We start from the raw sequence: 15,268 nt of genomic DNA, 5'->3' as shown, positions 1-15,268 counted from the left end.
TATTAATTCACATATCTTTTATGATTTTTTGAATAAGCTTACAAACATTAAAATTAAATTTAGTTAACCAGTGTGAGAATAATACAAAATACTTGTGGTTTTGTTTTCTCTTATACAAAAAATGTCTTATCACAAAAATGCTTCACAGATACAATTCACAAAGACAACATTATTTTATTTGTGAAAGAAACCTGACTGGTAAAGCATACATTTTTAGGCTAAAAAGAAGATTATTTTTGACATAAATATTTTGTTTTAGTTTAGAATGTGTTTTCTTAAAAATGAGTAATGATATATCCTTTACACTTTTTTCCATACTCTCTGCTAATCTGTGGTGCATATGTTGGGCTGTAAGCAAGGACTTTAATCAATATTTTGTTATGTAGACATTTTATCCATCCGATGTTTACCCTGGTTCCTCACATCAGGCTGTAATTAGTCCAGCAATTCCCTAATGTGGCCACGGTGACTTTGCACAACTGGTGATGCTATGGAAGCTCATCGTATGCCTTCAAAAGTGTTTCTGCATTTTCCTCTAGCCCTCCCCAGTGTAACAGATTAAATAGTGGACTATAAAGTCCATTGGTCATTGGTCAGACCTCAGGATGAAATTTCTCTGTGGATTTAGAGTATAGTTCTTTACAGATTTTACTGGAATTGCAAGTATTCAAGAGATAATTAGACCTTTTGAACTTTGTCGGATGTATGTTTACAGAACAGCTCCTTGGGAAAGACTGGGGAAAGGTTGGTAGCTTGTTTAGTGATAACTATCAATCTAACATCTACATGGGAAATTACAGATGTGCAAAGTTTTAGCACGCAGAGGATAATGGTTTTTAGCACGAAATTCAGCAAAGTCTGCTTTATACTGGCATTTTTTTCCTGCAAAGCATTTAATACTGAATTGAATTACAATTCTAAATAACACATAATATAGTCATTATAAATTTTCTTGGATTCTCATTCTCAAAGTCCAGCAGAGATCATAGAACAATATTTCCAAAACTACCTTTTTAATGAGTGTAGTAAATACTTAAGAATAATTAAAATTCATGCAATAAACTCACAGTATTGATACAGACAAAAATGCCTGATGAATCCACAGATTAAATATTCGTACAAAACACTACTGAGGTGCAGGATGCTAAATCAAGGCATTACAGATACGACCATTGCTTCCAGGGCTCATGGGGGATTAAGGAAAGTTAACAGTTTTTCTGTTTTTTTTTTTTTTTTCATTTTCATTTGAGTATTACTGTTTCCCTCTGGCAATATCATGAAGGGAAAGAACAAAGAAACACATTCTAGGTGAAAAATTTATGTTAATAAATGTAGGAAACATACTAGATTGGGCCAGCTAAGGATTTATGGAGGGGAAGCAGAAAAAGTTACAGGCAGTTGTAGCCCCTTCAATAAAAATAACTAGAAAAAAGACAAGGGTGAGGGAGGATAATATTTACTATTAAAAGAGGATTAGATAGTCCTTACTGCTATCTTGGCAACTTTAGGAAACACTAACAAAGACTGCACATTTAGAAAGGTGATAAATAAAGATGAGAGATTGTGGGAAGAGCTGGCTTTTGGAGAAACTCAGAAGGAAATGGAGTATGTGGTATATAAATATTTGAGGCTCTGAATTAGGAAAATGTTGTGCTTTAATTATACAGGAGAGATACTTGCACCAACAGAAAAATGTTATCAAAGTAGGCCTTTGATGCAGTATATTGGCCAAAAATGTTCCTGTCTGCATTGTAATGCAAAGAATGTACATTGCATAGGATTATGTGTCACAGATAGGAATGCTGGTTTTGTTTGTTGTTGCTTATTTGGATAGTTTGTAAAGTATCTTGGAACATTTTGTAACAAATACAAAATAGAAACACAAAAGGCAAAAAATTTCTAAAGAGCTCCATTCTCAATTAGATATTTACATTAAACAATCAGTTTTCCAAAAATGCTGTAACCTGGCAAGTCGTTCTGAGAACAATTTGAAAATCTACACATTTCTCCAAAGTGCCTAATAAAAATCCGAGAACCTTTGATACCCTTGCACAAATTTTTTTTAATGTTATGTAATTTTAAGAATTGAAGATAAAAGAACTCTCATGCCAGTAATCTTTCAGGCGTTTCTGCAATACATGGATTGCCAACTAAACCAGTGACCCAATTTAAAATTGTTTTTATGAGTTTGCACAGGTTTACACATGAAGAATCTATACCAAAATCTTTTTCTGTTGAGCTGATCACTGAAACAAAACACTGATGAAACAGTACAGTGAACATACCCCTGAAGTACTCTGTCTCTCTTACAGAGATAGTAACCTAACACAGTAACGGTTCAAGGAAATTGTAGAGCAAATTTTTTAAACCTCTTTATAATGGTTTAATGAAGTATTAATCCAAATTAATCGAAATTTCTTTGTCTTAGTTTGTCAGATTCATCCAAGTAATTTTTTTACCATCGTCACTTAGCTATCTCTCTGTACCACAGATATGCTGAAGGGTGGGGTAGCTTTTTCCTTGACTCTTAGATTAAAAATAATTCTTATCTATATTCATTTAACTAACATTTTTTTCAATGTGAATGAAACATAGTGATTCAAATATTTGCAAAAAGCAAATAAGTTTTAATAATTGAGCAAGTTAAACCAAAATTACTCTAACGTAGACAAATGCAGAACACTTCTTGTGATGTTTAACTTGCTGATGAATAAACTATCTTCACATTGTTTGTGTTACGTTGGGCAGAGCTGTAGAAGATTTTTCTACTGGCTGAACTTACCTCCCCTTCTGTGGACTGTAAGTGCAGTTCTTTCCTACAGGTAGCCTTTAAGTCTCCTGCAGCTGCATTGACTTGCACTCCCCTGGGTGCTTCCATCACCAAAGATCTAGTAGGAGATTCAAGTCTGAAAGACAAAAACTACCCCTGAGAAAAAATGCACTGAATCAAACCACCAGAAACCACCCAGACCCAAAACTTACAATGCATGTAGATATAAACGCATTTTGAAAAGTAAAGACGTAAAAATAAGTTATACGTGTGATTCTCTCACTACTCTTTATGGGCCAGAGAAAGAAAAAAAATCAAATATGTGTTTAGATCTACTCATATTTAAGACAGCATTTAAGCATATGCTGATATAAGCTTTTCTGCTTAGTGATGCTTTCTGGCATTAGTACCTAATCTAGTTGACTGTACTAATACTGAAATATAGGTCTTTAAGAATTCACAAGTCTCCGTGAGTGCTTCTGTAATGACAGATTAATAATTAAAGTTTACTTAGTAGACAAATGTTCAACTAAATAAAAAGAAAACAAAACACTTAAAAAGTTTTAAATAATGATGTAAAACTGATTAGAATGACTTTGCCTTCACAGGTTTATTCATATTTCAGGTAGGTGTAGCAGCGTTACGTATGAAGAAGAGAAGAAAAGGAAATTTGTTATGTCTATATTATTGTGGGGTTTTTGTATGCTTTTTATGTTCTGCAAAATACGCATTATGCTCTTTAACTCTGTTATAATAAAGACACATATCACTGGGTCTTGATGGTGTTCCTCAACGCAAACATTGTTCTACTGTCATTCTGTTTCTCTCTACCCTATACTCAATATCCTCCACCAACCTTAATACGGAACTATGATACTCTCTTAGCTATGTTATTGAACAGTATTGTACAGGTTTCTCTTGAAAGGGAAGTACTAATGCAAGGATTTTGTAGAAGTCATGCTCACACACTGAATAGGAAAGATGATAGGATGAAAACTGTACTGAACTAGGAAACAAAAATTTGGATTCCAGTTGTGTTCAGCTGTAGATTTACTGCATAGCCCTGATAAGAGGGAGACAAATCTTTTAATTTTTTTATATCCCGATAATATGACAGAACACAGTTCCACTTTACCTGAACAAAGGCTTTTTCTAAGATGAAATATATCTCAATTTTAGAAATGTCTAGAATGAGTAGCTTGAAGAACATACTGTATTTCCCTCTTCAACAATTTGTATTTTGAGTGTTAGGTCACATCCATCCAAAAATATAAGATACTAGATGTATGTCCTGGTTTCAGCTGGGATAGAGTTAATTTTCTTCATAGAAGCTAGTATGAAACTATGTTTTGGATTTGGGGTGAGAAAATGTTGATAATGTACTGATGTTTTGGGTTGTTGCTAAGCAGTCAAGGGCTGTCCGGCTTTTCATGCAGGTCTGACAGTGAGAAGGCTGGGGGTACACGGGAAGCTGGGACACAGCCAGGACAGCTGACCCAGGCTGGCCAAAGGGATATCCCAGACCATATGACGTCATGCTCAGTATATAAAGCTGGGACGAAGAAGAAGGGGAGGAAGAGGAGACATTCAGAGTGATGGTGTCTGTCTTCCCAAGAAACCATTACACGTGATGGAGCCCTGCTTCCCTGGAGATGGCTAAGCACCTGCCTGCCCATGGGGAGTGGTGAATGAATTCCTTCTTTTGCTCTGCTTGATTGTGCAGCTTTTGCTTCACCTATTAAACTGTCTTTATCTCAAACCATGATTTATCTTACTTTTATTTTTCCGATTCTCTCCCCCGTCCCACTGTGGGGGAGTGAGTGAGTTGCTCTGTGGTGCTTAGTTGGTGGCTGGGATTACACCACAACAGTATATAAAGGAAAGACTAGTTTGACAACGAATTTGCTGCAGAAAAGCCAAATGAAAGGTCCGTCAAGCAATGGAACAAGAGAATTTCAGTGTATTTCAATTATTGAATTTTTTAAGTGTACAGAATAGTGATGGATTATAATTTTGAAACCAAAATGTCACATTTGCATGCAAAGTAAGTCACCGAAATGGTGTCTCTGAAATATTTCTGTTTGTCACATGCCACTGATGCTCTACAGGGAAAGGGAAAAAAAACAAAGAAAAGAAAGCAATTATTTGGCAACACAAATTGAAACTATTAAAAGCAGGTGTCCAGATAGAGAAAAACACTATTTGTGGCTACCTATATAAAAAAGCATACATGGGATACATATAGATAGGAGCAGTAGAAAAGTCTGTTTCTGTTACTGCTAAGCCATTTTCTTTCATTTTTTTGATACTCTATAGGGAGAAGTTAATAGAAAATTCTGTAGTACTTTGTACCAGGGAAGAATCTAAATATCATGAATTATTTAATCATGTACCTCAGTGTTTTTCAGGGGGTGGTTTGTGAACTTCTGATGGCTATAAGACAGGAGAAAAAGAGATTCCAAAAACTTTTAGAAACCATATAGAGTTTACAAATTAGGTTTTCAAAAGTACTCCGTTGCCTTAATGAGGTTTTACAAAACTGAATTGTATAAATGTTAAATTAATGGATACTTCCATTCCATATTTTTCAGCAGGATATTTTTGTGATTTATAACCTACTTTCCAGGAATATTAACATTTCTCAGTGGTTTCAGCTGCCATTTCATAATCATGAAAGCAGAGTGCTCTTAACTACATTTATTGCATTGAATTGATGAGCATTAGCACACATTTCTGTTTTCATAACATCAAAACCACTTTCAGACCTGACTGAAATTTTTTAGGAGGTGGGCAATAAAAATCTGTTTAGGGATATCTTTCAAGAAACGATGTTTTTGTTTGAAGAAAAAAGTTTTTCCAAAACACATGACTTTATAGTTCAAGACTGTTTTGTCTAGGTTCATCACTGTTTTTAATGAACTACAATAATATAAATTACTTCCATTTCACCTAAAATGAAGACATTTAGGCAATTAATTTCTGAACTTGAGAAGAAGTTGTTAATATCATCCTTCTACACACTGTGGTGAAGAAATTTCTTTTTTAAACAATAGATTTTTTTTAACAGTTTCCTGAAATCAAATAATGATGTGGTAGAAATGTCAACGAATTGCTGATGATCAGCAGAGTAGTTTTTAAAACATCACCCATTTGTTAGTAAAATTGAATGTTTAAATCTGTTTTACAGTTACTAATTTACTTTTCTTATTATTACTCTTTGGATAATCTACATCTGAAAAGTGACTTAGCTGCACAATCTGCAGTGTGCTACTGGAAATGCAAAAGTCTATACACATAGAGATATTATTTCCTTAATGTTTTGAAATAAATTATGTTTGATATGTAACTGCTTCATAATATTTTTTTTTCATATTTCTGAAAGCTTTAATCTCTGCTATAAACTTATTGTAACACTCCACATTGTAATACTCATTCCTCCAAGGAAAAGTGCATTCTTACAACAGCATATCAAGAATTTGCTTTCCTTTCAGATTTACTGATGGCCTGTCACAGTGGCATTTACATCTATAAGTGAATCCTATTCATATAATTTAATTTTTCTTTCCCAAATGACAAACAGCTATGATGGAGAAGGTAACTACTGCTATTATTAGACTGAAACTACAACACTGTAGGAAAGAAAATGAAGCTTTAAAAAAGTATATGTGGTGTAGACAGATGATCTATCCAGAGCAGAGAAGGGCTTTTTTCTTTTTAACTATCAATGGCTAATTTATGAAAAAAGATACATTTCAGAGGATCAAAGCTATATGAATTTGAGTTGAATTCATTAAAGAATTATTGCTTAGAAAGGAAACTTCAAATATCTTGGATATGTTTCTTTGAAGGTATTAAAATATTTCTCATCAGAAATGCAGCAACATTTATTTTTCATTTGACATTTTCTGTTTAGAAGCTGACCTAGATTGTATTAGAGAAAAATAATTTAAAAAATGTACCAAAAGGTTTCATTTTGGTTTTTAAGAAATATTTTAGATTAACCTCTCACATATCCCTCACACTCACATGGGATATAATTTATCTATGTTAATTTTGCTCCGTTGGCTAGCAGAAGGTATTTCTTAAAATAGAAGGAAATAGAAGATTCCTCTGTGCAGATGTGAATAATTTATTTGTTTCATGTCTATTTAAGCAGTGGATCTAACCCATGCTACTTAGTCAAATGACTGATATGAACTTCTACCAATTTGGAATTTGTTGTCAAAACAGGGGATTAAAAAATATGCTGTCAACTAGAGATTGCACTTGTAAAGCAGGTACTCATTTCCCCTTTACTGGCATCTTTACGCCTGGGGGTCAAGAACTACTTCAATACTGCCAAGTATTTAACTTTTATATATGATGGTCTTGCCAACATATGTTGTTGTGGGTTTTTTTCAGTTAGCATAGGAATTCTATTATTAAAAAAAAAAATTTTGCAAATATAGACCAAATGGAAAATCTATACATTGACTTGGTAACCTTTTTGTAGATTCCTATAGATTAAGATGATTGTGATATCAATCTTGCTGCCTGTAGATAAAGGGTTGTGGCAGACTGGGGTTGCAGAAGTAGCATATACAGAGAGGGGAAGACAAATGGATGTGCCAAGCCCCTCTCTCTCTCTCTTCCTACTTCTTACTTGTGAACAAGCACTCCCAATCCCAAAACCCCATAGAACGTAGGACCTTCCTCTTCCACAAGCAAAACGATTTTCTTCCAAATTACAATTAAGACTTTTTTTTAAAATAATTTTGAAAATATTGTTTTCTAGAAAACTCCAACAGTTTTAAAGATATATTCTTTCCATTTTTATTATTATGAAAAGAATAGTTATCTGCCCTGATGTTCAAGCAAACTGATTTCAGGAGTCCTCCAGTGAGACCAAGAGTACTTACAGGAGTCCACTGAACACTGATATGGCTAGATAAAATTAATGTTTCCATTCAGTCCATTTCCTGGAAGTCAGGCTGCAAACTCCAGTAGTATCCATAAAGAATAACCAGGGTCTTTTATGATCATGGTGACGAAAAACCTAGAAGCCTTTTTTTAAGATATTGTAACTATTCAAATAGAAGATTCTTGATTAGCTGCATGTGACATCACAGGGGGATTGCTATGAAAAGAAAATTACTATTCACTCATTTCAAACTCATTACTTATACTGTTTACAAGATTATATATGCACTTTTTAATGTATGTATAAAAGTGAATAAAAATCTCTTTTTGTTACATTTACATGCATCAAAATGTGGACCTCTGAAAGATGCATATGAATCTTTGCCAGAATAGTTATTTTTCCTGAAGCTTGTTGTATGCCAATGTTTTTAACCAAATGCTTATATTTTCAGGATGAAATATATATTTTTATTGAAATGCAAGGGTAAATGTGCAGGCCTCATGAATCCTTAATATTGTTCACTGATCATCATCTATCTTTTATTAAGAAGAAACATTCTCTTATGTTCGTATGAAGCTCTCTTTGATTTATATGGGAACCTAACATTTAAAGACACAATTTGGATCTCCATTTTGTGACTTCACAACATAAGTCTTAAGTAAGAGAAAGTTAGATAAATGTTAAATGGAATATCTGATAAATGTTCTATGGAATAGGTAATGCCCTAAAACAGTAAATATCAACATGACCCTTTTTTCCCAATATCCAATTTTGCAACTCATGGACAATAAACTTAAATAAAGAGGAAACTTTCTTAACTTAAATCAGAACAGTAGTATGCCATTCAGTATACTATGTAATGTTATGTCCATACTCTGCATGTCACTGACTTTGGCATGTGTCAACATGCCTTTATTACAACTTCTGAAATTCTCATTAACCCAGAAATCACCTACCAGGCTCAAATCTGAGTTCTAATTGCCCTGTACATGCCACTGGTTCCAGTTGAGTGGGTCTGCATTATCATAGCAACACTGAATATTTTAATGTTATTTAACATAGATCATAAATCAGAAAAACAATTTCTACACATAGGGAAATAAAGGATCTCTTTTGAGTATATAAAAAATAGTAGTTATTGAGGAAGAAAAGTAAGGAATAAAATATCATTAAAGAGTTTTTCAGCGATGTTATTAACAGACTAGAAAAAGTGAAGAAACGTCAAGGAAAGGTGAGGAGTGCTGAAGGGAGCAAATGTTTAAAGCAGGTCATAAGAAGAAGGTTAAAGAGAACTTAGTGTATGGCTATCTCTTAGAGTAGGTGAGGGCATAGCCAGAATAGCTAAAGACAGGGAAACTATCAAAATCAGAAATAATATTAAGAACATAACAAACCAAAAACCTAACTGGAATCCCAGGTAGTAAAAAATCATGCATTCCAGAATGTAAAGTCCACTAGAAGTCAAACCTTTGAAAATCAAGAAAATTAATAGGAATGTAAGGTTTAGAATGTGAGCTTTCATTTCTTAGAGAAATACCACAACATACTTGAAAGTCTAAACTCTCAGGCTGTGAGACAAAAATCTGCATATGAGACAATACAAAATAGTCCCTTAAGGAAAGGAATGGGAAAAGGATTCCTCATAGCTCTGGCAGCTTAGAGCTATCCCTATTCCACCCAAAACATTCTCATTCCCATAATCTTCCTTACTTTTGTTCTGACCTGAAATTCCTCCTACACGTGCCCTGACACTCCGCTAAACATCCTTACATGAAGTTTATTTTCTTTCCAGAAATAGTTCCGTTACCTGAGTTGCCTTTCAGAATATATTTTCTTAAAATAGAAATCTATCTTGTCAGAAAGAGATTGAAGCAACCTGCCCACAGATAATGCTTAAGTGGCTGTCAAGAGTAAGTTTTGAACATAAAGTGCCTGGAGGAGGCTGAAGAGCCAACTGGGCTCTTTGAACAACTGGAAACACATGAGAACTGGTTGACATAAAATCTTTTCAGTTTTGAAAACCATTATCTTCCTGTGATTAGGAAGTCACAGTCCAGACCACCTCTAATCTTCTAATGATATTTTTGATTTTGTTTCCCTAAAGGGCCTTAAACTGATATCAACAGATATATTTTAGCTGTGATGAACTGTGACATGGTTTTGATCCACACATTGAGGAAACTGTATCTCATGTGGAAAATTATTCTGCTGAAATTCCTTTGACAGGTCTGCTTCAATCTCTGCAGATTAAGCATAGCACAGAGCTTGGAATATACTCTCCTACTCTCCAGTGGCTCATAGTTGGACTGTATCTAAACAGTCGAAGAAGCAAACAGCCCATCAAAAAAAAAAAAAAAATTCAGAATAGGTTAGGTGACTTTACTTTCAGTCACTTTTTTAGGGCAAGCAACATTTCAGAAAGACCTAGAGAGATGTTTTTTACCTTCTGCAATACAAAATAGAGTGGTAGACTATGAAGAAACCAAATAGCTTTTTTCTTTCTTTTTGGCAGTGAATGCTATCCTGAAATACAACCGAGGAGAGAACGAAAATTGCAGGATAAGACATGTAGAATCAATCATTCTTCCCTACTGATTAGGCTACCTCTGGAGTTCTCTGTATAATTATAGATATAAGCAATAGGAGCTGTTTGGTGGACTGCAGAACTAATAGTTTTATAAAGTCATGTACTCCATGTAACTATCCACCCCCCCCCCCCACCCCCCCCCCCCCCATCCTCTGAACCTCCTTTTTCTTAAACCCAGCCTGTATGATCTTCGGATCCTTTGTCTGGCTCCAACATGGTGCTAGGACAAGAACCCAAACCATACCCTCTGCACCCACAACCCTGCTAGAAACTCCATGTCCTCTGGGTACTATAACCATGCCCTGACCATGAAACAAGATATGTCAGAAGTTGAGGGTAGTCTGAAGCCATGTGTATACAAATGGGTAAACTGACAGCTATAAATACTAATAATGCTAGATGATTTTCTCTTAGCATCTCTAGTTAGACACTGGTTTGCAGAAAACACATAGAAACTTAAGGATCTTTTGCCTTTCTATCAAATATGGATGAAACTGCCTAGCTGCTTCACAAATTTTCAGGGAAATGAAGGGAGAGAATAGATAGACAGACAGCAAAATTAAGAAGCCTTGTTTTCTTGGGAAAGCAGCTAAAGAGTGGCATAGAAAATGGAGATACTCCTGGGGAGGGGAAAAATAACAACTAGAGTGAAAAAATCTCGGGGAGAAATTTAGCATAAGGAAAGAATAAGGAAATTAAACGTTACTCTAACAAAAAATAATATAAATACCAGTTTTTATTATTGCAGTAGTAAGCCTATTCACTTAAAATCATAAGAAAGACAGGAAATGAAAATATTATTGATGTTACAGCAGCATTACTTGGCCTTAATGATGTATAGTACAAGTTTTATGGACTATAAATACTACGTCAAATCACATTGCACCAGAAAAGCTACAGGAAAAAGGAGTATGCAGGTATGATGGAACAAGACTCTAAAGAGTCCAAAGCATTTCAGAAATGAGTTCTGGCGTCACTAACATAAGCCCCTAGGCATTGACGACTTTTGTTCAATTTCCATTAAAAAAAATAGTCAAACACTTGTACCTGGAATATCTGTGAAAATGAAACACTTGAACAAAGCATGTACTTTCATATCTGGTCCTAGGCTGGAACTACATGGAACTAGAATTTCTTGAACACGCAGCAGCAGCTTGGGTCTGGAAGTGGTGTAACAGCCCTGGGGCAACCTCAGATGCAAGAAGCCTTGCTGGAGCTGAAAGCACACAGCAGGGCACTACTGAAACCCTGAGCCTCTCCTCCTGGGACTCTAAGCACCTCTGCTGGTCACAGCTGCTGGTCAACCTAAGCGGGCTTTGTGTAAAGGAAGATCCTCAGCTGCCCACACACTAGTCTGCAGAGTGTAAAGTTGCCTCGTCTTTCATTATCTCAGCACTGTGCAAATGCTTTCTATTTCTATTTCTATACGGGTTTTGAGATAGGATTCATAGGCTATTATATTTACACTCATAACCCTGTCAGCCTGAGACAGCTATGCTTGGAGCCCATCTGTGTGTTCCTGAAACCATGGCATGGCATAATCATAAAGCAAACATAATCCAGTCACTGATAATAAAGAATTTTAGTTGTCCCTGGTGTTCCTTTTGAAAGGCTATTCCAGAGCCTCTTGCATCTGAGAGGCAGAATGCTAATTTCTGTCTAATATTTCATCCAGTATTCACTATCATACTGTTTAGTTTCACAATATTCTTCTTCTAGTGCTCAAGACCTTCTGCTTGCCCTTGCTTCCAAACCTGTGTACCTCCTTCTAGCACAAAGAAAGTTACTAAAACTGAAAATAAAATCAGTTCTGAAGAAACTCTCCTTGCAATCTCCCTCTAGGCTGAAGGAGGGACTTGAACAATATATGCTTATTATATAGCACTTAAAACTTCTTTAAATACAATCTTGTCCGCCTTGCATTTTTATTTCTCATTATATATAGCACTATATCAAATACTTTACTTAAACTCCAGATGGGAGATCTACCTGTTTTCTGTTTTCTAGAAGATCGAGTATCCTACCAAGGGAAAAATATTTTTTTTTGATTGGCACAATCTACCCACCTTCTTTTTCATCCCAGTTTTTACTTATCTTCAATCCCTTAATAATGCTTTTCTTTAATGAAACTTTCAAAATAATATTGTAAAGCACTACAAACTTGTGAGTTTAGACTAAAGGGTCTAACATACTAGATGACTCTTTTAACCCATTTTTTTCCATCTATTTGACTAGAAGTCCTACCTTTACCAAACCATCAGTCCACAGTGTCTGCTTTCCCGTTTGAAAGCTTTATTATAAAGATTTTGTCTATTTAACCTTATTTTCATATTTAGTTCAGTCAAAGATGAGGGGTAGAGATTATCCAGGACCCTAAATTAACTACACAAAACTCATGAATTTTGCTATCTGTTGTGGTAGCAATACTTTTTTCCTTCATATCTCAGTTCTTACTAGAGCCTTTTCCCTTCCCCAATGTCAAATATAATCGTCATCACTGAACACTAAAGCAAACCATTCTTTCCATTTAAGAGCCATACCTAGTTACCTTTTGGTTCCTACTGTGTCCTATTCTGCACAGTAATGATAATCTTTTATTACTGCCTTTCTTCTCTATTTATTTCAATGGTTTTTTTTCATTTATGTATATATAAGCATATATATATATATATAAAAGATGCTTGACCTTTGGCAGTTTTTCAAATTTTTACCCATCTCTATTTTTGTATGAACATGTATATTAAAAAAAAATAATCATACTTTCAACAGCTAAGGATAAGACTAAGGAAACAAATTTCTGTCAATATACATGCCCAAACACTGAAATAACTATTTAAACACCATACACAAATTCTGAAAACATAAATAATAAATATTTTTCCTTTATTAAAAAAGAATACTGAGAGTAACTAGAACCTGACATCATTAAAACAGCATAGGAAGGAAGCTGGTCTTTTTTACTCTAATGTGCCTTCTCCCTTTTGATGAGGTTTGGTTTATTATTTGATTTCTGAGTAAAATAGGTGAACAGAGTCCCACTGTTTTTGTTACTTTCAGCCTGCTCAGACAATTAACAGATTAATGTCAAAATTCCTTTCTGATACCTTCTCTGGCTCCAGGCTTTTACAGAATAGATATTTTTGCCCTATTAGTAAACCACCCCTAAAATGCCACAAAAGATGGTTCTTCCAAACTATCAGTCAACTGAGTGAAACAGACCCCTTGCGCAAGATCTGTGTAGTTTTAATTTGTATGAGGGGTAAAGTAGGATCCTACTAGCTTGGGTGGTTCCTTGCTGCTTGATCAACTTTCATCTCATCATACCCATCATTAGCTTGCAGGATTAGGTGATAGTCAATGGTATGCAAAGCTTGACATAAAAGAGAAAAAACCCTATTAAATTTGATCTTGCAGTTATCCCCAGAGAACAACAACAAATTAATTTACCCCCTTATTAAAGGAGGTTATTGACAGCAAAACTATCTGCATTTAACTACTGTCTGCCTCTTTTGTGCATGGATATTACCTATTAGTGTACCATGCTTTAATGCAGTAGTAACCTAAAACCAATATTTGGGGACCTATTATATTGGCAGTTTAGTTTTCCTAACTGTGTTCCTGTGAGAAAAAGTAGCGAGAAAAATATGAAGATTAAATTATTAAGATATAATTCATTTTCCTGATTCTGAGTCATGATTCTTTTTTGCTTCTTATCCCAGTTAATGAAAGTCAGATTTAATTAGTTTTGGGGATTTGACACAAAAGGGCTTACCAGTTTTCACAAAGGATTTTAGAAAAACATTTTCTGAAAGCAAAATCTCGCTAGCTATTATTTGAAAATGTAAGACGGGAGAAAGATACGACCAAACGAGTTGAGCATGTAGGAAGGAATTATTTTAAATCATAGAATCATAGAATCTTTGGGTTGGAAGGGACCTTTTAAAGTCATCTAGTCCAACTCCACTGCAATGAGCAGGAACATCTTCTACTAAATAAAGTTCCTCAGCCCGGTCCAACCTGACCTTGAATGTTTCCAGGGATGGGGCATCTACCACCTCTCTGCGCAACCTGTGCCAGTGTTTCACCACTTTCATTGGGAAAAATGTCTTCCTTATATCTAGCCTGAATCTACCTTCTTTTAGTTGAAAACCATTACCCCTTGTCCTATTGGTACAAGCCCTGCTGAAATCTCAACTGAATTTTATTTTTACACAACACATAGAAAATATTACAGATGCTTTTCTGTCCGAAGACCTCAAAATATGGCTGTAGAACAGAGAGTGGGTGAGGCAAAGTTTAGATATGTGAAGCTAATATTCTGATGACTTCTTTTTGGTTCCCTGTCCAGAATAGATTGAGCTAAAATCCCAGGACTTTGGGGGCAAAAGCTGTGAACCTTTTGGGTATCAAAATCTTAGTCCAAATTTTATAGTTCAGTTTCATTCCCAGTAATCAAAGTGGTCAGAATTCCACTTTTTAAATTCAGTAGTGAATTGTTTTACATATACAAGGTTATGAATAGTTTTCCAGCATCTTTTGGGAAAAAAAAAAGGGTATTATTCAAATATACTCATATCTTGATGTCTGAAGTTTATTACTTGACCACAAATACATATTCTAAGATGAAAAATATGGGATAATTTATATTTTAATTAGCACTCATACAAATTATTTTATCTTTCAGCCCTCTTCACAAGTATTCTCATAGCCTAATATATTTGCATTTATGCACTGCAACTGGCTGTCAAGACGCAATCACCTGTGTCCACTGAAAAAATGAACTTTAATGTCAACTCAGCAAACTCTCTATTGTCCCATGTTACTGTTAATTTCAAAAGTCCCAAGGTGCAGGGTTGTGGGATTTAGAAAAATACTCTACATAGTTTTAGGACTGTCACTATGGTGTACGGGACACTTTGGCTAAGTTTATACTAAAACATTAAAAAATGCTAGGACCCAGGCCAGACCACTGGAACTCAATCATCTATGCAGCTAAATAGTTGCTGGCATA

The 15,268-nt window shown here is 34.9% G+C and overlaps 1 protein-coding gene across 3 annotated transcripts in view; it reads right to left on the bottom strand.

Annotated features, from left to right (window-relative positions):
* The window catches only part of SGCZ (sarcoglycan zeta), a gene marked incomplete at its 3' end in the record, with an annotated part of 510,669 nt that overhangs the window by 8,673 nt on the left and 486,728 nt on the right, over positions 1-15,268 (bottom strand). For all 3 annotated transcript variants that reach the window (XM_081999343.1, XM_081999345.1, XM_081999344.1), the window contains one exon: positions 2,783-2,906. In XM_081999343.1, the coding sequence (XP_081855469.1) occupies positions 2,783-2,906 (124 nt within the window). The remainder of the gene's footprint in view (positions 1-2,782; positions 2,907-15,268) is intronic.

This window comes from Phaethon aethereus (genome assembly GCF_964289735.1).
Source record: "Phaethon aethereus genome assembly, chromosome: 4".
Taxonomy (NCBI): domain Eukaryota; kingdom Metazoa; phylum Chordata; class Aves; order Phaethontiformes; family Phaethontidae; genus Phaethon; species Phaethon aethereus.
This window is presented reverse-complemented; position numbering and strand designations above follow the sequence as displayed.